The following is a 22,323-nucleotide window of genomic DNA, read 5'->3' as shown; positions in this document are numbered from 1 at the left end:
AGCAGCTTGCTAAGCGCTATAAACACAGTCTCCCATTTAATCCCAGTAACAGCACTTTGACGTAGATACTATCATTAACCCCGTTTTCAGACATGAAAGCTGAGCCTTAGAAAGGTTAAGTAGCATCCCAGTAGCCAAATAGATGGAAACCAACAAGACCAGGGTTTGAGAGCTAAGAGGCTAGCAAGCATAAGTTGTCCTCCCCAACTTCTTCTATGTTTGCTCCTACTTTTGTGAGAAACATTTTTGAGTGGAGACAGTACTGGCCTATGAACCAGGAGAGTCTTGTTCTAGAATATGAGCTGGTTTTGAGTAGAGCCAACCCTATAGTGTTATAGGAAGAAAGCAAAACATTGGTTTTACTAAATTTTGTATGACCTAAACTAGTTAACCATTGAGATCTCTATTAAATGAGGTGTATAGATTAACTATAGATTTAGTTATTAACTATAGATTTTTTTCATTATCTATGAAATGAAGGAAATAATGACGTCACTCAAGCTTTTTGTCTAAAGGTTCCTTTTGAAGACTGTTGGTTGCCAAGGGGGAGGCATTTGGGGAGGGAAGGGAGTGGGAGGTTGGGGTTAGCAGATGCAAGCTTTTATATATGGAATGAATAAATAACAATGTCCTACTATAGTACAGAGAACTATATTTCATATCCTCTGATAAGCCATAAAATGGAACAGAATATTTTTAAATGTATATGTATAACAATCACTTTGCTAAACAGTTGAAATTAATATATTATAAATCAATTATATCTCAATTTTTTAAAAATTGAAGGAAAAAAAGGTTTCTTGTTGGAAGGAACCCTGAGAGCCATGTATTAAACCTCCCACCAGATACCTATCTCCCCCACCCCCTTATTCTTGACAAAGAATAATCCCACCATTGTCTGAACATCTATAGTTCAGTTCAGTCACTCAGTCGTGTCGGACCCTTTGTGACCCCATGGAATGCAGCACACCAGACTTCCCTGTCCCATCACCAGCTCCCAGAACTTGCTCAAACTCATATCCATTGAATCAGTGATGCCATCCAATCATCTCTTCCTCTGTCATCCCCTTCTCCTCCTGCCTTCCATCTCCCAGCATCAGTGTCTGTTCCAATGAATCAGTTCCTCTTATCAGGTGGCCAAAGTATTGGACTTTCAGCTTCAACAGAAGTCCTTCCAATGAATATTCGGGACTGATTTCCTTTAGGATTGACTGGTTGGATCTCCTTGCAGTCCAAGGGACTCTCAAGAGGCTTCTTCAACACCACAGCTCAAAAGCATCAATTCTTCAGCTCTCAGCTTTCTTTATAGTCCAACTTTCACATCCATACATGACTACTGGAAAAACCATAACTTTGACTAGATGACCTTTGCCTGCAAAGTAATATCTTTTCTTTTTAATATGCTGTCTAGGTTGGTCATAGCTTTTCTTCCAATAATTATGACTAGCCATATTCTACAACTGACCTGTGTTTTGGGCTAGTCTTATTCAGGAATTCTTACCTTTAATCTTAAATTTTTCTCGTATCAAATCTCCATGTTAAGCTAAGTTAGTCATTTAGTTAATTGTTTCTCCAAAGGTAGAAATTGTGGAGAACAGTGGGCATGTGTTTCTGAAACCATACAATGTCCTATGATTGAATATAATTTTTGCCTTTAAATAAGACACGCCTCTTATTCTTATTGATCTCTTTTACCTGAAGTACACAGCTGTCTTCCGGACATACTGTGGCTGTGATGGGCATTGATTTCACGCTTAGATACTTCTACAAGGTTCTGATGGACTTGTTACCAGTTTGTAACCAAGATGGTGGCAATAAAATAAGGTAAGCCCTTCAGAGACTGTGTATCCTAACTAGCTGCATAACACAAAGACAAGGATGTCTAGTGGAATGCCAGACACCCTGTCATAGCACTAGAAACTGAGTCCAATGCCTAGGTGTCCTATTAAGGAGGTTTTTGTTCTTTTAATTTCTAAAATGCACGTTGCTTATGACTTAAACAAACAGATTTGACTTCTAACAAGGGGAGTAACTGTGGCACAAAATTCTCCAAAACCTCTTATTTCTCTAATAGTCAGTAATTACAGGTTTCCCATATCTTGGGTGCTAGAAAGACCAGAGGGTACTCTTGGGTAGTACTTTTGATGTGAACTTAGTTATTAAACCAAAGCCTTTGTGAGATTTTCAGACACTTAGACTTTGTACATTTCGTTACTTTGTACATTTCCCCAGAAAGAGGCTCATGGAACCGAAAGTCTTTGCTGCCTGAATTTCAAAAGAGCATGTCTGATCAAAGCAAGGGCATTCCCTTGATTTAATACAGGCCGCTTTTTAAAATAGCTTTCTTATTTCCAACTCATGGCCCGTGCTTCATGTCCCTGCTAAATTTCACATTGGCCCTTAGTGGGGAAATGAAGGATTCACAGCAAATTGTTATGATGAATGGAGAGTAAAAGCAGACTATAGTCTTGATGAAATCAGTTCTAGCTTCACTTATTTAGCGTTTCCATCAAATATATTTTTGTATGTCCTCTGCATGTTGTATTTTATATATGTTTATCATTGAAAGAAGAAATTGTATGGTTTACTTTTGTGCCTGTAAATACTCAAGTGCTTCTTTCACAGTCTCCCTCCCCAGGAAAAAAGGAGTCTCGCTTTACATGTTCTTGCAGAAGATCATTGAGCCCATCTTACATAGTCTGGGTGGTCACATTCTTATGAAGTATATAGGTGAACTCGGAGTCAGGTATAACTCTCTGACCTTAAACCTTATGCCAGGTGATCCAACGCCTCGAGAATAATGCATCTGTCACCTGACTGCCAGCCTTCCTTCATTTTGTCCATGCACCTTTATTGAGGACCTGAGATAAATGCAGTTTGTGTTAGAACTAGCAAGATAAATGCTCACCAAAAGCACAGAGCAACGGCTTCTATGAATGAGGGATGTCCTTGTCTTGATATAGGTGCTTCATCATGGAGGACAGGGGATATCTGGTGGCACATCCAACCCTCATCGACCCCAAAGGACATGCACCCGTGGAGCAGCAGCACATCACCCACAAGGTATTGGTCGCGAAGCTGGAGCCCAGTTCTCAAGTGGCCTGCGACTCACTAATGACATGGCATCTGTCTTCTGCTTGGCCTTGGTAGGAGCCCCTGGTAGCAAATGACATCCTGAACCACCCCAACTTTGTCAAGAAGAACCTATGCAACAGCTTCAGTGACCGAACAGTCCAGAGGTTTTATAAATTCAACACAAGCCTTGTGGTAAGGACTCCTCCACGTTCTCCTCTCCCATCTGGCTATAGAGTTGCAATGGAGTCATGGTTTATGTCTGAATGTTGGTTACACCCAGCTGTTTTCATTGCCTGGGAACTAGAGTGATAGGCCGTGACAGTCCAGTTCCCCAGCTTGATGGTTATGGGATTTAAAGCCCAGAGTGGATAAATGAATGTTTTAAAGTCTCACACTAGGTATTTTGCCTTGGTTTTGTTTGTTTAAAGACTCATCCAATCTAAGCCCTTTGAAATGTCTGCCGAAGTCTCTTCCCACACTCTTGTATAAATACATGTGGGATGAAACAGGGTGGATGACTAGAAACTAACCTAATTTGGCTTTAGGAATTTAGGGAGACTGAGTAATCTCCCAAAGACAGGAAGAGAGGGCCACATGGCACCACACTCATGTAGATCATCCAAAAATAATTGTTTTTAGCTTAGAATACTCTCTTATGATTTGAGATGCTACAGACTTACCTGGATATGGTTAGAGTCCTTAAGGATATACTTATTAATTTGTAAACAATCCTAGCTGAGAGAAAATGGGTCATGACAGAATCTACATTCAAAAAGTTATTCACAAGTAACTGTATTCACAAATCATTACTTGTATCATTAAAAAAAGTAACTGTAAAGGGACTTCCCCGGTGGTTCAGTGGTTAAGACTCCACCTTCTAAGGCAAAGGTTGCAGGTTCTATCCCTGGTCAGTGAATTAAGATCATACATGCTGCAGGGTACAGCCAAAAACTTTTTAAATTAATAATAATTGTAAAGATGTATTGGGTTAAATGAAAATCCTAAACACAAGCTTAGAAAAAGTGATTGCAAAAACAACTGTCTGGGGAAATAGAGAGTTTTTTAAATGAATATATTAGTAGGTTAGTGTTTTCAAAGCAAGGGAAGTCATTATTACTCTGTTCCGCCCCCATACTTTGAGGAGCACTTTCTATAAAGGAGACATTGACAAACGTGTGATCAGAGGGAGGCTGTCAGGTAAGGCTTTCATATGAAAGTCTGCCTTAGTTAGTGTATCTGCTATCATTTGTACAATGACTTTCTGAGCCTTCAGGAGACAGCCAGGATACTCCAGTAGAAATTTTTCAAAATGCAAATTTTAGTGGAATATGAATTAGAATAAATTCTTAACAGCCCAAGTTATTCCAAAATGGAATTGGAGCATTCCTGGTTATTGGAGCTAACAGGCTGATAAGCCTATGTTATTGCTTATCTTGTAAAGGTGGGCATGTTCCAGGCAGTGGAGAATTTATCAAGACCTCTTGAAAACCCTTTCAGTGCCATGATTCTCAGGGTTAGGCTTATCCTCACTATGCACACCTCAGGGATGACTGATATGGAAACAAGACTCAGATGACACATGCAGAAAAAATGACCATATTCAACTTCACAATGCTGCTTTAGAATCTTTGGCTTTCAGATAATTGTAGACATTTCATGAAGTCGGCTATCACATTTTTTTGTGATAGAATGAAGAAAAAGATGCTCACTTTAGTTGGATTGTTTAAATATTCTGGAAGCAGAAAATTGGCCTCTTAAAGAGTCTTTGGTTTTTAAATAATTGTGTTATCCTAGAATAAGAGGTTTGTTATCCAAAGGATGGTGAGGGGGGTAAAGGGGGTGCATGTTTTTGGCTGGTTAGGTTTGCCTTTGAATAAGTTTTAGGCTATTCTGTACCTGGAAGTTGTCTTTATTGCTTCTTGCAGTTATTTTCATTTTATATCATTATGTGTTTCAAAAAAAGAAAAATTACAGAAAGAGCTATAAAAACATATCATGTAACCGTATGCTGTGCTGTGCTTAGTCACTCAGTCATGTCCAACTCTTTGTGACCCCATGGACTGTAGCCCGCCAGGCCTCTCTGTCCATGGGGATTCTCCAGGCAACAATACTCAAGTGGGTTGCCATGCCCTTCTCCAGGGGATCTTCCCAACCCAGGGATCGAACCCTGGTCTCCCACATTGCAGACGTCTTTACCGTCTGAGCCATCATGGATAAAAGAATAATGTACACACACTGTTAAATGAGGTCTATCTCTGACTGATGGTAATTAAGAAAATTTTCTGTTTTCCAAATTTCTAGCAAGGACTGTATAACTACTGTTTTAATCAGAAGTTAAGTTTTGTTGTAAGCTGTTTTCAGGATGGTAGAGCTGAGTCTTTGTGTTGTTGTCTGTCACCTCTGACACGTCTGTGGTCTACAGGGGGATTTGACGAACCTTGTGCATGGCAGTCACTGTTCTAAATACAGACTGGCGAGGATCCCAGGAACCAATGCATTTGTGGGCATTGTCAACGAAACATGCGACTCTCTTGCCTTCTGTGCTTGTAGCATGGTAGACCGGCTCTGTCTCAACTGTCACCGGTAAAAATGGGGTGGGACATACTCTCTGTTTACCACCTATTGAATATCTTAACTGATGCCAGCTGTACAATATACATAAAGTGCTCAGGTGTGCCCTAAAGAAAAGGAAAGTCCTGGTTGCAAAAGCATTTAGAACTGTTGTTTGTAACATCCTTGTCCAAAGAACAGTGGATTGAGGTCAGTTGAATATTTAAACCTTTGGTGATAGCGTTTACTGCCTGCTTTAGCTAGCTCATGTTGTCTTTATTTCACCTCCCTCAGTGTGTGTGCAATATATAGTTGATCAACCCTCTGCATAGTAACTTTTCTTTTGCTTTTCAGAATGGAACAAAATGAATGTGAATGTCCTTGTGAGTGCCCTCTAGAGGTCAATGAGTGTACTGGCAACCTCACCAATGCAGAGAACAGGTAAATAAAAAATCGTGTACACACACACACACACACACACATATATATATTTGTGGGCTTCCCAAGTGGCACAGTGGTAAAGAACATGCCTGCTAATGCAGGAGACGTGGGTTCGATCCCTGGGTCAGGAAGATCCCCTGGAGTAGGAAATAGAAACCCACTCTAATATTATTGCCTGGAAAATTTCATGGAGAGAGGAGACTGGCTGGCTAGAGTTCATGGGGTCTCAAAGAGTCAGACACAGCTGAGCAACCGAGTACATACATATATATGTGTTATATGTGCATATTTATGCTGGGAGATATATATAAGACTATATATGTTTGTGTGCATATTTATACTGAGAGTCTTATAGATTTGTTTCAAGTTGGAACTATAAGAAGATGATTCATTTTAGTGATGGAACTGTTCAATGAGCTAGTTTTCAAACTCCATAGTATTTTAAAATGAAGCCCACTTTCAGGTTTGAATAAAAATTCTAAAAAAGTTTTATAAGTGTATGTACTACTTACAAAAAGTATGAGACTGTTACAAGTGTCTAACATGTCAGATGCTGTATGCCTGGTAAGTCACTTAGTTTTCTAGTTTACCCTTTGATAAACATGTAAGAACCTTTCACACACATAAGATAGCATTACTTTTCTCAGTGACAGATTGTAAGTCCAGATTGGCCCCAGGTTTCATACAGGTAAATGACAAAGCCAGAGTTCAAACGCAGGTCTTTCTGGCACCGTCAGGGGCCAAGGGCATGATGAGTTTTGAATGCAGATGGTATCGGTCCTAACCTTCAGACTTGCCCCTTCATAGAAACCCAAGCTGTGAGGTACACCAGGAGCCAGTGACGTACACAGCTATTGACCCTGGCCTGCAGGATGCTCTTCACCAGTGTGTGAACAGCAGGTGCAGTCAGAGGACGGAGAGTGGGTAAGCATGCTCAGCGCTGATTCACGCCAGCATCGCAGCCGTGGGAGCAGAGCCTCGGAAAGAACAGAGAACAGCAGCCTCAATGGGACTTTCTGGATGATATTCATCATCCCCATGTTTGATGTTTTTAAAAGATGTGCCAGTTTTTCAGATCTAAAACTGACTTTTATCTGCCTTTTATCCACCAATTTTAGTGTTATCTGTTCTTATCTGCCTTTTATCCACCAATTTTAGCATTACTTGGTTTCTACTTGTTACAGATATTTGGCACATGTACCTATGTTAGTGGTCTTCCCTGGTGGCTCAGATGGTAAAGAATCTGCCTACAATGCAGGAGACCCAAGTTCAATCCCTGGTCGGAAAGATCCCCTAGAGAAGGGAATGGCTACCCACTCCAGTATTGTTGCTTGGAGAATTCCATGGGCAGAGGAACCTGGCAGGGTCCATGGGGTCGCAAAGAGTCAGACACAACTGAGCAACTACCGGGCCCACGCTTGCTCATGAGCGCATACACACACATACCCCTATATTAGTAGCCTCATCTGTGGGTGGAAAAGTTTTCTAGAAATAAGAGGCATAAGAGAGGAAATGGCATGACAAAGCAAGGCCAAGGGAGCAGGAAATTATGGGTTCTAGAAACAGAACTCAGCTGTGTATGTGATACATTGAAATGCTTCAATTCTTCTTTCTTAGAAAACGGGTATACTTTATGGCAGTTTTGAGAACTAAAAACTGCATGATCCCTGCTCCCTCTACCTCCTCCCTAGGGTGTTTGGGCTAGACAGCTGCAGGTTGCCATTTGATTCAACAAAATTAGTGGGTGAAAGGAGCAGCGAGTTCTACTTTTGGTATGTATTTTAATAGAGGAATGATAGGGTATCAGATATATTGACTGGGTGTGTTATGCAGTTACCCAAAGCCTATTAAGTTTGAGAAACACTGCATATATTCTCTTAGAGTGTCATAATGCACTCAACATATTAAAAGTTCTAAGAAATTGGCAGTAAAGAAATGTTTAACTGATCACTATTTCCCAAACTTGATTAATTAGGTTTTTTTTTTTCCTTCCTTCCTTTTTTTTTTTAAAATAACCATAAACCTGGAGGACGTTAGGCCAAAGTCTAACAAACCTTGGGGCCGTGTGGTCTTTTAAGATGATTTTAAGTGACCCCGCACTAATCCATGATGTGTGGACTTCATGGTTTGAGTAACAGAGGGCAATTCTATTTCTCTCAGCTCCAGGCTGTCGAGGGATGTTAGACAGCTCTCCCCTGGTGGACAATGGCCGTGCTCCTTCTATAAGGAAAGGCAACTCAGGCTTAGGGAGTTCTAGCTCTAGTGAGTCATGGACCCCTGAGAGCTGTCTGATGCCCAAGTCCATGTGCTCACTCCTGCCTGACACTGCTTTCTCGAACATTCAGCACTGTCTTTCTGGCAGGGACTGCTTCGGTGTGCTGGACTGTGAATGGTGCATGGTGGACAGCGATGGAAAGACCCACCTGGACAAATCCTACTGTGCACCCCAGAAAGAATGCTTTGGGGGGATCGTTGGAGCCAAAAGTCCCTATGTTGATGACATGGGATCAATAGGTAATGTTTTGGGGGAACCCAGAATAACTTGATTCTTGAAAACATATTTTTTGGCCTCTAAATTAGAACACAGATCTTAAAATAATTCCCTACCCTACTTCCCTGGTTCCTTTGCCAGTAGTTTTGAGTTGCAAAACCAAGGCAAATAATTACTTTCAAAGCTGGCTAGCTCTCCTGTGCAGAGTGAGCAGCCATCTTTCCTGCCAAGTTTTGCAAGCCTGAAATGCATTCCCATAAAGCTTGTTCTGAGAAATATCAGGTCTGATTTCTGAGCGGCTGAGCTGTGGGGTTTGTACGAATGTGAATCCCAGCTGTCTGGAGCGCGGGGCTGGTGATGGGCAGAGTGACCCGTGGACATTGCTTTCCTGCTGCGTCCTCCCTTCACGACTTTTGCAGACAGACATCTTAGGGCTCCGAATCAGTATTTAGGGCCTTGAGGTCAACAAAAGCCCACATTGTCCAGTGCAGCAGGCGACTTAGGTGGGGGACAGAGATATTGTTGGGAGGAACACCGCTGGGATCAGGCCCCCTAAAACCCCCAAATACTACCTGCGTCTTACCCCTCAAATACTACCTGAGATTTTCTCCGTGCCTTTCTGCAATCAGCACAAGCATCTCAAGCGTGGTCCGCAGGTGAGTAGATATTTAAAACTTCAGTGAATGCCTGTTTTGACATCTCTCTGCGTGAGCCTTTCTGAGGAAGAAAAGCTTTTCCTTTGTGAGGAAGGGTTCTGAGCCCACGTATGACTATCGGACCAGGTTGGGACATGACAGGAGTAACCTTGCTCCTAGAAGTCACTTTATATTTCCCACCTGCAGTTTCCTGCCTGAAAAGTGCAAATAGTATTTTAAAGGGAGCCCATAAACTTTGAAATGGGATCCTTTTTGGAGGTAACATAACAGATCCACTGAAATAAATGACACCAGGTCCAGTAAATATCTGCTGAGAGGCACACGTCACCCTCCCTCACCTCTGTACTAAGAGGAGCCCACCCCCCAGAGCTGGGGCCTTAGACTGCATGTCTAAGTGATTCTCCTCCATTCGCTTACTTTACCAATCCTTGTCAACTGTATTCTTGCTCTGCCAAGCAACCAACATTTAATTTGAGAACCAGAAATTCAAGGAAGCCCTATTCCTCCATCCTGGTGCGACTTCTTCATGAAATTCAAGCCTTAAAGCAGCTGTTCTTACATATCTTCACTCAACCCCTTCCCGCTAGATTCTTTCCATCTCATCCCCATCCCCACCTGCTACTACACTTGGGAAATCTTTACAAGGGAAATCTATCTGTTTGTTTTAATCAAGGTGATGAGGTGGTCACATTGAACATGATCAAAAGTGCCCCCGTGGGCCCGGTGGCTGGAGGCATTATGGGCTGCATCATGGTCCTAGTCCTGGCTGTGTACGCATACCGCCATCAGATTCACCGCCGGAGTCATCAGCATATGTCTCCTCTTGCTGCCCAAGGTGAGCTTGAAATGAACCCCAAAGTTTCTCCAGGAAGCAGCAGTCTCCCCGGGGTTGTCCCCAGGCTAGAAGGACAGTGACTAGTTGTAAGCCTTTAAGCAACTCTAAAAATAGCCCTATATTTTCTGCTTCTGTGGAATAGATTCAGAAGTCCCCCAAAGCCTGCTTCTCTCCTTTAGCTCACAGCTCATTCTTTAAGACCTGAATCCTGCAAGCCCCATTTGATTCTCCAGAAAATCCCTCGATTCTGTCTCTCCTTACATGGCTCCTTAGCCCACCTCAGCCTGACTCTGGAAGAAGTCAGAAGAAGGGAGTTGGGAGGCTCAGTGGGAAAGTTTGTTCTTCGCTAAGCTCAAATGTGCTGTTCTTTGCTGTTCCAAAAAAGATGGACAGACCAAAGATAGCCCAGGCCTCTACTGGCAAGAACATGAGTCTGTTCTATTGTTGCCATTATTATATGTGTGAATGAACACACATTCAAAATGATGATCACAGTTCTTAAAATAGAATAAGAACTGTCCAACCTGGATAAGAACTTGACAAGATGAGAAATTAGTAATTATGGCTTCCATATCAAGGGTTAAATGTGGTATCTGTGCTCATTTGCAAGGGGCAAAAAGCTTGCAAATGACTATCTCTAGCCTCCTAAAAGCCCTTCAGGGTGTGTTACCCCGAGTTTTGGAGATAAGGCTCACTCGTCATTTTTCCTGGACTTGGTCAGGAGCCTGGTAGCAGTTGCGATCAGCTGATGTTGGGATAGTTCTCTGTGGTCCCAATCCTGTCGGGGGATCATGGGATCATGTTGTCTGACTTAATAACTGAGCTGACCACAAAGCTCTTTCCTCTTGGTAAGATTTGATTCGACTGAGGGTGACAGCCATCCAGTGTTACCTTAGGCTTGGCTTCTAGATTCTGTAGCACCATTTTATCAGCACAGCCAGCCATGGTTTTAGGCCCCTTCCCTCTGTTTCGGGTACTTGTTCAGTCACTAAGACGTGTATGACTCTTTGTGAGCCCACGGACCGCAGCGCACGAGGCTTCCCTGTCCTCCCCTCTCTCCCAGAGTTTGCTCAAACTCATGTCCATCGAGCTGGTGCAGGAGAGGATGAAAGACTTGTTAGCCTCAATCAACTTCTTTTCTCCTCTGTCTCCAGAAATCAATCTCAGGTGTCCCTCTGGATTATTCACCTCTTGTTCTCCCTCTTCGGATTCCTGCTCCCTCCTCCTTTAGAAAAAAAATGAGATAAGGCCTCAGTTCACTCTTGATGGAATGCTGTCACCCAGCCGTCAGATGAGCCCTCTGCGGGTATTAACGTGGGTGATGTTGTTTGATTAAATAGTCCTGTGTCTCTCTTTTTAACGACGGGTAGAGATGTCGGTGCGCATGTCCAACCTGGAGAACGACAGAGATGAAAGGGACGACGACGGCCCTGAGGACAGAGGCATCAGTGAGTGGCCGCGCCGCCGCCGTCCCAGACGTGCCAGCGGGAGGCTCTCTTGTGTTAAAATTTCAGATACTTTGACACGATGGGATTCTTTTTATCCCCCATTTTTGTTAGGAGGAAGCATAGGTCTTTGCTTTGTTTTAGGAAATCTCCAAAGAATTCAGAGTGTTCTTTGTGCCATTAAGGACATTTGACCTGAAACCCCCTACTCTTCCCTTTCTCTCTCCTCATTACTTTCCAGTATAGCATTTTAGAAAGGGAGTCATCAGGTATGCATGTTTTAAATCCCTTAACTAGCGTATACAACCCTGGAGGACAAAAAGAACACTTCTTTATCAAAAGAGAGCTCCATTTGTGGTGAGATGCTTTGGCCTGCAACCATATGGAAAGTGTATCTTCTTGATGCATGTTGAAGATATGTAATTAGGGACCTCCTCCTGCCCCAGTCCTAAAAGCAACTTCCCTAATCCTCAGAATTTTTAAAAAATTACTCATTCTAGCTCTCTAACAAATAACAACCCCTTTCATGTGAAAGAGCCTGCTTAGAGCAGATGTGCTTAATACAGTGAAGATACTGGCCCAAGTGTGACTAACTATCCTTGCCTTCCACAGTCAGCAATACTCGATTTATAGCCGCAGTCATCGAGCGTCATGCACACAGTCCAGAAAGGAGGCGTCGCTACTGGGGTCGCTCAGGAACAGAAAGTGATCATGGTAAGATCTGGCATCCTGCCCTTGAGGCCCTGAGAACCCCGATGTAGTCATGGGCTAGTGCTCACACCCACCCTTTCCTCTTTCCTACTCTGTGCTCAAGTAAATTATTTTGACATAGCTTTCCAAAAAGACACATTCCAACATGACACCTTTACAAGAGCCCCCAGGAGATTTTGGCTTATGGCTCAGCATTCCCAGATACATCATCATACGTCAGATAACCTCTGGGCACACAGATAACCCCCTGGGTTTTCTCCATGAATAAGGGTTCAGATTATTTCAGTGGTGCCTGCTTACCACCGCACTTGGTTCTCAGTGAATCGGCACCTTCTTAGATCCTACTGCCTCTTTAGGCTTGTTGGCAAACAGCAGGATTGTTATGGGCTCTCTCAGCCACATACTCTCGGGACCTGGCGAGAGTCCACAACTGTCATCTGGCATCCCCTGGCCCTGGGGAGGCTTTACCAAGGAGACAACACTTACCCTGGGCCTTGAAGGACGATTAAAGAAAAGTGAGAGGTAAAAGCTATTAGAGGCAAAGGGGCTAGTGTGTACAAAGTCATGGAGCTGCCTATAGTGCCTGTTGGATGCTCAGGAAGGATAGGCGCTGAGTTGTGAAAGAGACCCTGAGTGCTAAGTCCGCGGCGGTACCAATGGCATGGTCACCGTGTGCCATCTCCCCTTCCCAGTGTCCCATGGCTTGTTGTCCTATTCTCCGTGACAACAGAGAACAACAGCTGTGCCCTACTGTCTAGGTAGTTCTGTCACCATTCCACAAAAATGAAAGTGTAGATCCTTTCCTCTAATTGTCAGGTCTTTTTGTTTCCTTACACATCTGTTCAGTTTTCCAGAAGTCTTTCTTTTCTTCCCAGAATCAGGTCTTTTTATAAATGCATAAATAATGCATCTGTGCTTTTTTTATTCTGCCTTCTCCACATCTACCCTGAAAACAAAGTCTTCAAGCAGTGTGCTTCCACACCTGTGCTAAAAAATGCAGAAGGGGATATTCGCTAGAGCAACCAATGCTGCCTTTTGCATGACAGCCAGGTCTTCTGAATCCCTTTGGAAAACTGGAGAAGCCAGAGCTCTGATTTGTAAACCAGGGACTCTTAATTTGGGCTCTGAATGACATTGTTCCCACTAACTAAATAGAACCTTCAGGTTTCTATGGAGAGTCAAAGCAGAACTTAAATTTCTCAGCTTCTTTGACTTTCTGCCTTTTTTCCGGAAAAACCTTTGAACCTGCATAAATTTCATTCTGCCAGGCAGTTCTGTGCTTCTCCTTTGAATAATAAAACAGGTTTGAGGCTACTAAAGTTCAACAGAAAGAATTTCTTATTCAGCAGAAATACTGAGTCCTTTCTGTCTCTCCTCTCCCTCTCTCTCATTCCCTCTCTGTGTCTCTATCGCCTTCCCTCCCTCCACCCTCCTTTTCTTTCCCCATCCCCCTCTTTCTCTCCACCCACCCCCATCCCCACGTCCCTTGCTGGTAGAAACCACTTAAGTACAAAATTGGAATTCTGAATGACATTTCCAGTGCTGCATTAGCCCTCCCATTGTCTTAGTAAAATGGCACGTGAAGCAACAGCCGAGATAAAAGGCACAGTGCGGTGTCAGTATCTAAAAGCCAAGGAATCTAGCTAAGGGCTTCCTTTCTTTCATTTTTCACAATAATTGGCTCCCATTATCCCCAAGGAATGAAAAATAGTTTCTCGTGCAGACAGAATACACCAAAAGGAGTGGAAGACACTGACATTCCAGGTAATTCCAAATACACCACAAAATCAGTAGCAGTTAACCAAGTGCTGTCGTATCCCAGAACCTATATGGCAGGTCACTGAAAGTAGTGACATCAAGCTAACGTCCCCGTGGTGCCTAGAGGATAAGCCGTAGGTACACATTAAACTCAGAAATCCGATCCATTAATAGTGGTTTTGTGGCACGCGACACTCGTGCGGGTGTTCTCCTGTTTGGTGAATATATCAGGCATCTGCTGTTTGCTTGGCAGGGAGGAGCGAGGTGGGAAAGGGGTGGTCTTCTTTCTGCCAGGCAGCCTGGTACAGAACAGCTTATATATGATAGGTCAAGCAGAACTCACTTGGAGTCCCACCTCTCCCTGTCTTTCCAAATGGTGAGACCTCAGTGAAACTACTTAGACCTCAGTTTCCTAATAATTAAAAGGGGATTAGAAACTACCCCCTGGTAAGGTTGTCGTGAGGATGAAGTGAGATAACACATGGCCAGGCATGAGCTCAGAGCCCGACCTCCTCATCCCCACACCCGCTCTGCGCTCAAAGAATTGATAATTCAGCAAGAAACTACAAATGCATGCACGTATTCACAAGATTGAGAAAAGGCTGAATATGACAGTTCCCTTAAAGAAGTGGAACAAAGAAGAAGATGGAAACAGAGTTCACTTTTATCTGCAAGTGAATCCTGTGAGACCCAGGGCGGGGAGGTGAGGGGACATTGGTGCTCGCCCTTGAACTGGTCATGCCCTGGTTCTTTGGTACGCAGCGAGCTTATTTACACATGAGTCTTCGGGTCTGAGGCACAAAAGGAAACCTCAAAAGAATAAAATATATAAATATTGAACAGACAAGACTTTCTGGGTGTGGTTCAGAGTGGTGATATTCCTAGAATTAAAACTAAATGCTGTCAAGCTACACTTGGAGACTCCAGGCTTCTTTTTTAACTAGAAATCTTTCATGTAGCCAACAAAGTTTTGTATTTTAAAGGAGTATGATTTTAATTTTTATCTTAAGCACTCAAAATAAGAACGGTTTTGAAAAGTTGAAGCATTTTAGTCAATATTCTGACACCACTTAGCATGATTTTTTCCAGCACTCAACTATTAACTCTTATACTCTGCTTGGCATCACTGACTCGATGGACATGGGTCTGAGTGAACTCCGGGAGTTGGTGATGGACAGGGAGGCCTGGCGTGCTGCATTTCATGGGGTCGCGAAGAGTCGGACACGACTGAGCAACTGAACTGAACTGATACTCTGCTTTGCCCATTATTTCTCTTGAAAATATCACATTCTATCTAACCATCAACTGGCTTATTTTTTAAGTTAAAAACCAACAGTATGTATTTATTCCTTGTGAATCTGTGTTTTAGTTACCATCACATTAGAAGCATTACTCAAATGTATATTAAGCAATATTTTTTTCTTTATAAAAGGGAAATTTTCTCCTTGTGAAGTAAATGCCAAAAGACTTAAAATGCTGAACCTTGAAAATTTGGTCGAAATTACACAGCAAAGCTATTTTCTAGGGGTGCAGTTATTCTCCTGCAGTTACTCTCTGTGACCACAAGGTGGTGAGTGAGTCCCCAGAGGGACCTAACATCCCTTGACATCAAGAGAGCTTTCTTTAAGAACCAGGGGATAAATATATTAGCAGAAAACCAAAGAGCAAAAGCCTAATTTGGCTCTTTTATTCCTGAATGATGCCTGGCCTCCTTCCTAAAGCCTGTTTTCCCTTGAAAAATCTTTGCAAGAATTTCTCTACATATACCTTTGGATAGTAAAGAAATCTTTCTTTGGAAGTTATTTGTATATATCCTCTGTGTTTTAAATAGTGCTGCCTCCTCCATGAGTCAGAGACCGTGTCTGTCTTATGCATCACTGTTCCCAGCACTGCACAGAATTGCCTGGTGCTGAGTAAACACTCAATTAATTTGCTAAGTGAGAGCATGTGTTTGGCTTCCTCCTGCTTCTCCATAACTCCCTCCCTCCAGATTTCCATTAATTATTGAGATAAGAGAAAGCCTAAGTTACAGAGGGATTGAGCAATAGTGTCCCACTGAGCAAATAAAACAAGATTGCTCCAGAGTGAGTGGTTCCCTCTGAAAGGATCTCTGCTGGGGTTCTGATCAGAAAATGCTGATGACCCTGAATTGCCTGTACTGCTCACCAACCCCTTGGGTCTGTGACCAGCCAGGTTCAGAGCACCCAGACTCTTAAGTCAGAACACCAGGCAGGGCCTAGTGAGTCCTAGAATGCCTTTATTATTAGATGAGACTGGTAAATGTCACACCAGGCAAAACCAATTTATGTGAAAATTTATGTGATTTTTATTTTTTTAATTAAACACCTGCTTTATGTGAGGCCTAAGCCCTTGCACTTTTCTAATAGACAAGACAGTCCTTTATTTTTGTAATATGGTAAAATCTAAGCTAGGGATTGCAGAGAATACCGTTTGACATCACAGAAGGGCCACCAGAACTCCTGTGGGTTGGTATGACTGGGTGGGGTGGGTGGTGGTTGGGAAGGTTTCCCAGAAAAGACCTTCAGATGGAACATGAAGCACAGTGATGAGGGAAGTGGGGAGGGCAAGGCAGGCACAGAGGGACCGCTATGAATTTTACACCACAAATGTGGAAATCAACTATCATTACAATGGATGTCTGTAAATGAGCGAGACAGGAAGGCATCCAGGAGGTATTTGGAGGCAGGATAAAGACAGCCTAGCACTAAAGGTTGGCCAAAAATAATCGGCACAGACACTGAGATTTTGCTGAAATGTATTTTCTAGTGCTTTGGTCTCTTACATGTAGAACATTTGTACCTGAGGCTTTAAAGCCTACACTGCATTCTAGACTTAGCACTACTGAGGCTGAGGAGTTCATTCTGGCTCCTGATCTTTTCATCTTGGGAAAAAGCATCTCCATTCCCCCAGCATCTGAACCTAATAACCTTGAGGATGTTAACTCTCGTGGGCGCCAGAAAGCCCATGTGGTCACCAGAGGCTGCCCCGCCCTGCCCTGCACTTGAGCAGCAGCTTGCTCCACTGAAGCACAGCAAATGTTTCGCTTCAGGGCCCTGCCGTCTCCTCGGGCCAGTGCTCAGCCCCCTGTACTCCAAGCCTTGGAGCCCTCCTTCCTTCCATCCAACCTCCTCATTGCCACAAGGGATCATCTTAAAGCACACGTTATGTCATTGCCATCCACCTTCCCCCCAGCTCTTTGAGCACCCTTCCTGATCTGGTCTCAGCCTGCCTGTCCAGATTCATCTCTCACTCCTTCTCTCACACACGAAGCTCTTCCCCATGCCTCAAATCCACAGAGCCTTTCTACCTGCTGCATCTTTGCACATGCTCATCTCCCTGCCTGTAATACTTTCCACTCCTTTCTTTATCTAGGCAACCCCTCTCTCCCATGAGGGCCACCTTGAATGTCACTTCCTCCAGGATTCTAAGCTAAGTTCATCAGCTTTGGTGTTTCTTTGGGGTACCTCTGGTTTTGTACCTGTATTTCCCCTTCTTGACTGTGGGCTTCTCAGGAGTTGGAACCTCACCTTACCCCTTTTTCTGTGGAGCTCCTAGCCTGGCATCAGGCACCAAGGAGGCACTCAGTGATCATAGGCACACAGCAACATACTCGCCTTCTCCTGCCCTGACTTGTTTTTCTGGCTTGGTATCTCTACATATGTTATTCACAGATGCTAAAAATCAAGATGTGCAAAAAGAAAACTCATTTCCTTCCCTAAGACTCAGGATCTTGGAGTCTCCCTCTGTCATCATCCTGACAGTAAATTGCTGTCCCGTCACCCCCAAGTCCCCCACATCAAACTTCTGATGAATTTCTATTGTTTTTCCATTCCAGAGATGTCTGTCCAATCCCATACTTTTAATTCAACATCTCTCACCCAGGCTGTGGCAATAACCTCTTAACCGTCTCCCTCTCTCTCCTTTCTAGTCAACCTCCAAATTTCCACCATAACTCTGCTTTTAGAATATAAAAATGACCATGCTATTTTTGTGGTCTGCTCAAAACCTTGTAAACTTAAGTCCCTCCTGTAGCTACCGGCTAGCACTCATCATGGCCACATTGTATAGGAATTGCCCTGTGTCCTCTTGGCCATGCCCTTCTGTTCCTGTGCTCCTATCCACTTTACCAAACTCCTACTCATCCATTACAGCCCAAGTAAAATATGAGTTCTTCTCTGAAACTTTCCCAGCCCCCCAGCCAGAATTAGCTATTCCTTGTTCAATGGGCTTCCCTGGTGGCTCAGTGGTTAAGAATCTGCCTGCAACGCAGGAGATGCAGATTCAATCCCTGGATCTGAAAGATCCCCTGGAGGAGAGAATGGCAACCCACTCCAGTATTCTTGCCTAGAGAATCCCATGAACAGAGGAGGTTGGTGGGCTACAGTCCATGAGGTCACAAAAGAGTCAGACATAACCGAGCACATGCTGGATTTCAATTAAACCTCCATTAGAACACCTACCATGATCTTCAGTAGAGTAAGCCTAACTTTGTACATACCTGTCTCTTACTCGGTGGTGAAATCCTTAAGGAAAACAGACATCTCTTATTCATGCTTCATAGTCTTTCCTTTCAGCCTCCTGAGGGTCTTTGATAAATGAATAATTGGATTGAGCTATGCTTGTACTTGTTTTATTTCTCGAGCCCTAGTAAATGAATTCCTTGTACAGGGATCAGTTTTCATCTCCAGGTCTCCTACAGTGCCCAGCACAGTGTCTTATACAAGGTAGATTCCCAGTAAATATTTGTTGGTTGGACTGAAAGAAAGAATTCTGTCGTTTGAACATTTCATTGAGCACTGAGGATTGCCTTGCTCATTTTCACATGAAGCATAACATTTTCAACCACAAACTATTCCTGCTTGGCTGTATGCAAGCACGTCAATTTTGCAGCCACGGCTGTGACTAGCGCTACCCACGGGTGAGTGTTGATTGATGCTAACTGTAGATGCAGCGGAAATATTAACGAGCTGTCACTTCTCAAAATTCTTGAAGGCTTTTTTTTTTTTTTTGCAATATTTAAAAACATGCCAAGGTTCTTGGAACGGAATCCTTTGATCAGCAAGGGCAATTTCTTTTGAAACATGTATTACTTAGAATACCAAGAGAAATTAATCTTTAAATACAGTGAACCAGCTTACACAAAGAATAGCTGATTCCTTTGCTAGGTGCTGTGGGTGTCTGTGGAGTTAGTGTTTTGTTAGGGACTGAAACTCAGGCAAGTTCATTAACCTCTCTGATTGTCGTTTCCCTCACCTGTAAAATGGATTTTTAAATATATGTCTTGTTGGTGTGTAGAAATTACATGACACCAGGGCTGTCATTGTGGCAGCTGTCTTTGTTCTTACCGTGGTATCACATTCAGGCGTTTTGAAGCTGCTTTTTTTTCCCCTCTCTCTCTAAAATAAAAAATAGTCTTATCTCGGGGGAAAGTGTAGAAGGTTGTTTCCCCAAATGTCAATTGTGGGGATCTGTGGATCAGAAAAAATTGGGATGATTTTCAGTTTTGTTTTGTTGGTTTAGGGGATTTGGGGAAAGGGTTCTTGTTTGTATTATTTTAAATGATTACGTATTTATTGTGTAATTGCTTTAAGACAACAGCTAACGAAAGATCTCTTTAAAAGTAAGTCACTTCAAGGTATGCTGGCAGCCTGCAAACATTGGCACTTACTAGTCCAAAGGTAGGAGCTCCTCCCAGTGCCCACAGAAATCTGCGTGACAGCTCCTCCCTGCCTGTGGAAACTCTCAGCTGCCTATGTGTTGTGTTCATTTTCTAGGTTACAGCACCATGAGCCCACAGGAAGACAGTGAAAACCCTCCGTGCACCAATGACCCCTTGTCGGCCGGGGTGGACGTGGGAAACCACGACGAGGACTTGGAGCTGGACACCCCGCCCCAGACCGCCGCACTCCTGAGTCACAAGTTCCACCACTACCGCCTGCACCACCCGACGCTGCACCACAGCCACCACCTGCAGGCGGCCGTGACGGTACACACTGTCGACGCGGAATGCTAGCCCCCTCGCCTCCATCAGAAGGCGGGATCTGGCAGCTGCCGAGTGTGCTGGAGGGAAGAAGAGCCAGCATCAAATCCACTTGTGTCCGTGCTTTGTCCGGAGTCATTGAACTCATCTTCCTGCCTGTTAACATGTGTCCAAACAAGTGAAACAGCCGCAACACCACATTTGTGAAGATGCGAGGCTGGTTGTGAAATGGAGGGGAAAGAAGTCTGATTAATGAACCTGCCATAACACCAACGGAATGAACAGACGCAAACCTCTAAACAGAGCCGGAACCTATAAATGAAACATTGGGAACCTTGGTTAAGCTGAGCCAGAGGAATGTTCCGAGGAGCCAGAAACATTCTGCTCTCCTTAACTGGAAGAAAAGAGAGGTCTGCTCCCCTGGAGACTGAGAATGTGGCAGAGGCAGAGAGAAGTGTGTCTTTGAAGATTTCACCTGGTTTCTTAGCGGTACCTAGATGCCATACTTGCTGTACGGAACTCATACTAAGCTCTAAATGATGCATCTCAAATTTCTAAGTAAAGGATTATTTTTCTACTATTTATTGAACTTTCAAAACATTCTCAAACTTTGGGAGAAAGAAAAGGAAACACATGAGAAATTTTCAGCAATTATCCCTAGCTGTTTTGTGTGTATTAAAGTGGTTTTTTGATTAAGAAGTTCTAGTTCTTATTTAACAGATACCATCCCACTGCCTCACTCCACCCAAAAAAAAAAAAAAGGGAAAATGAAATCTTTCTCTCTGACTTGTTTACATACATTTTCTTTAGAACATCATGTCATGGAAATACATCTTGATTTGCAAAGCAGTATTCTTTCTCTGTTTGACAGAGGTGGGGAGGGGCAGTCCAGGAAGCTTTCAGAGAAATTTTATGTTTCTTTTTAACTCATTTCCACTTCCCATACAGTTCTTTCCTTAGGTTTCTACGAAACCTAATATTACAATGCCAGCCTTTCAGCTAAAGGAGGGTTGGATTTATTCTCCTTGTTTTAAAGACTATAAATCTTTAAATGTCCCATTTTGATTCTGAGAATATTGAACACATAAAAGAAGTTTTTCAAATTCAGAATTTTCGTTCTTAAACAAAGATTTCTTTTGAAATCATAGTTAAAAGCTGCTGCCAGTTACCCAAGAAGATGTCCACCTATCTTTGTGGATATCCACAACTGCTTTGTGATGTACACAGGGGTTCATCAAATCTGGCTGATATAACATGGGGCATTGTAATTTTAAAGTAGTGTTCTAATTACAGTGATGTATTTTAGATTCACATTTTGTGACCCAGATATGTTATAAAGACATTCTTGCACCGTGTGTGTGGTAAATCTCCGTTTATACGTAGTTGGAAAAAAATTTACTGAATAATGTTTTAATGATAGGGTGTTACAATATAATGTAAAAAAAAAAAAATTGGTTCTTCAGCAGTACAGAAAGTAAACTATATGTGTGCTATCAGGAAACCTCTTCATACTGTGTATAAAATTGCAGCCTAGTGAAATAAACTGTATGAATGGACAGTTTTAGTGGCTATAGTGATTTCTTAATGGACCGCTGCTCATGCCTCAGGGCAAATTACATTCACTTTAACCTAGCAGATCAGTTGCCAAACTGAAAGGAGGCCTCCCTTCAATGCCACAGTCAACTTCAGAGCCTTCCTAACCATCTTGAATATGCAAAGAAATTTAAGACTCTAACGGGTTAAAATCAAAAGCAAATAAAATGTGTGGAACTTAGCTCCCCCTTTCTGGGCATCTAAATTTGTGTCATTAATAATAAATAAATGGCTCCTCTCACATTTCTGGGGAATGAATGACTGTCCTGTCTTCCCAGGATATTAAACCTCTCCATGGAACACTGGGGTCTTTTCTCAAGTTGAGAACCTTTGTGTTATGACCCCTTGATGGAGGGGGAACTTGGTTGTTTTCAAGAAAACAATCACAAAACTTAGAGCTTAAAAAATAAGATATGGACAGCCTACTCAAAGACAATGAGAAAAATGTATTGTGTGAGTCTTTTGTGATAAGACTCTCTCCCCATCATGAACTTTTGGGGAAAGTAATTGCATGCTTATTCTTGAATAAGAACACAACTGAGATTTGCAGTTCCTGGGAGAGATGACACACAGGTTTGTGAGGTTTGGGCTTAAGTTTTGATCTTCTAAGTTACCTTTTCTCAAGTATTGCATATAATGTTTAAATATTTCTTGTTTGCATTTTCATTGTTATTTAAAAGGAAATATATGGTTTTGGAAACTTTTAATCAGGGCAATCAATATTGGCTCCTGTGCCCAGATTATATTGCTTATTTTTTGTCTGTTTT

The 22,323-nt window shown here is 42.8% G+C and overlaps 1 protein-coding gene across 1 annotated transcript in view; it reads left to right on the top strand.

Annotated features, from left to right (window-relative positions):
• The window catches only part of CACHD1 (cache domain containing 1), a 234,605-nt gene extending 213,084 nt beyond the window's left edge, over nucleotides 1-21,521 (top strand). Inside the window, exons 17-27 of the mRNA XM_061411718.1 lie at nucleotides 1,702-1,824; nucleotides 2,964-3,063; nucleotides 3,151-3,267; nucleotides 5,498-5,658; nucleotides 5,980-6,066; nucleotides 6,874-6,990; nucleotides 8,429-8,580; nucleotides 9,887-10,048; nucleotides 11,419-11,496; nucleotides 12,106-12,207; nucleotides 19,758-21,521. Coding sequence (XP_061267702.1) covers nucleotides 1,702-1,824; nucleotides 2,964-3,063; nucleotides 3,151-3,267; nucleotides 5,498-5,658; nucleotides 5,980-6,066; nucleotides 6,874-6,990; nucleotides 8,429-8,580; nucleotides 9,887-10,048; nucleotides 11,419-11,496; nucleotides 12,106-12,207; nucleotides 19,758-19,996 — 1,438 coding nt within the window. The 3' untranslated portion in view covers nucleotides 19,997-21,521. The remainder of the gene's footprint in view (nucleotides 1-1,701; nucleotides 1,825-2,963; nucleotides 3,064-3,150; nucleotides 3,268-5,497; nucleotides 5,659-5,979; nucleotides 6,067-6,873; nucleotides 6,991-8,428; nucleotides 8,581-9,886; nucleotides 10,049-11,418; nucleotides 11,497-12,105; nucleotides 12,208-19,757) is intronic.
• The last annotated feature ends 802 nt before the right edge of the window (nucleotides 21,522-22,323 follow it).

The sequence above is a fragment of the Bos javanicus genome, chromosome 3 (assembly GCF_032452875.1).
Source record: "Bos javanicus breed banteng chromosome 3, ARS-OSU_banteng_1.0, whole genome shotgun sequence".
Classification (NCBI taxonomy): Eukaryota; Metazoa; Chordata; class Mammalia; order Artiodactyla; family Bovidae; genus Bos; species Bos javanicus.
Note: the sequence above shows the minus strand (reverse complement) of the source record. Positions and strands in the feature narration are given on the sequence as shown.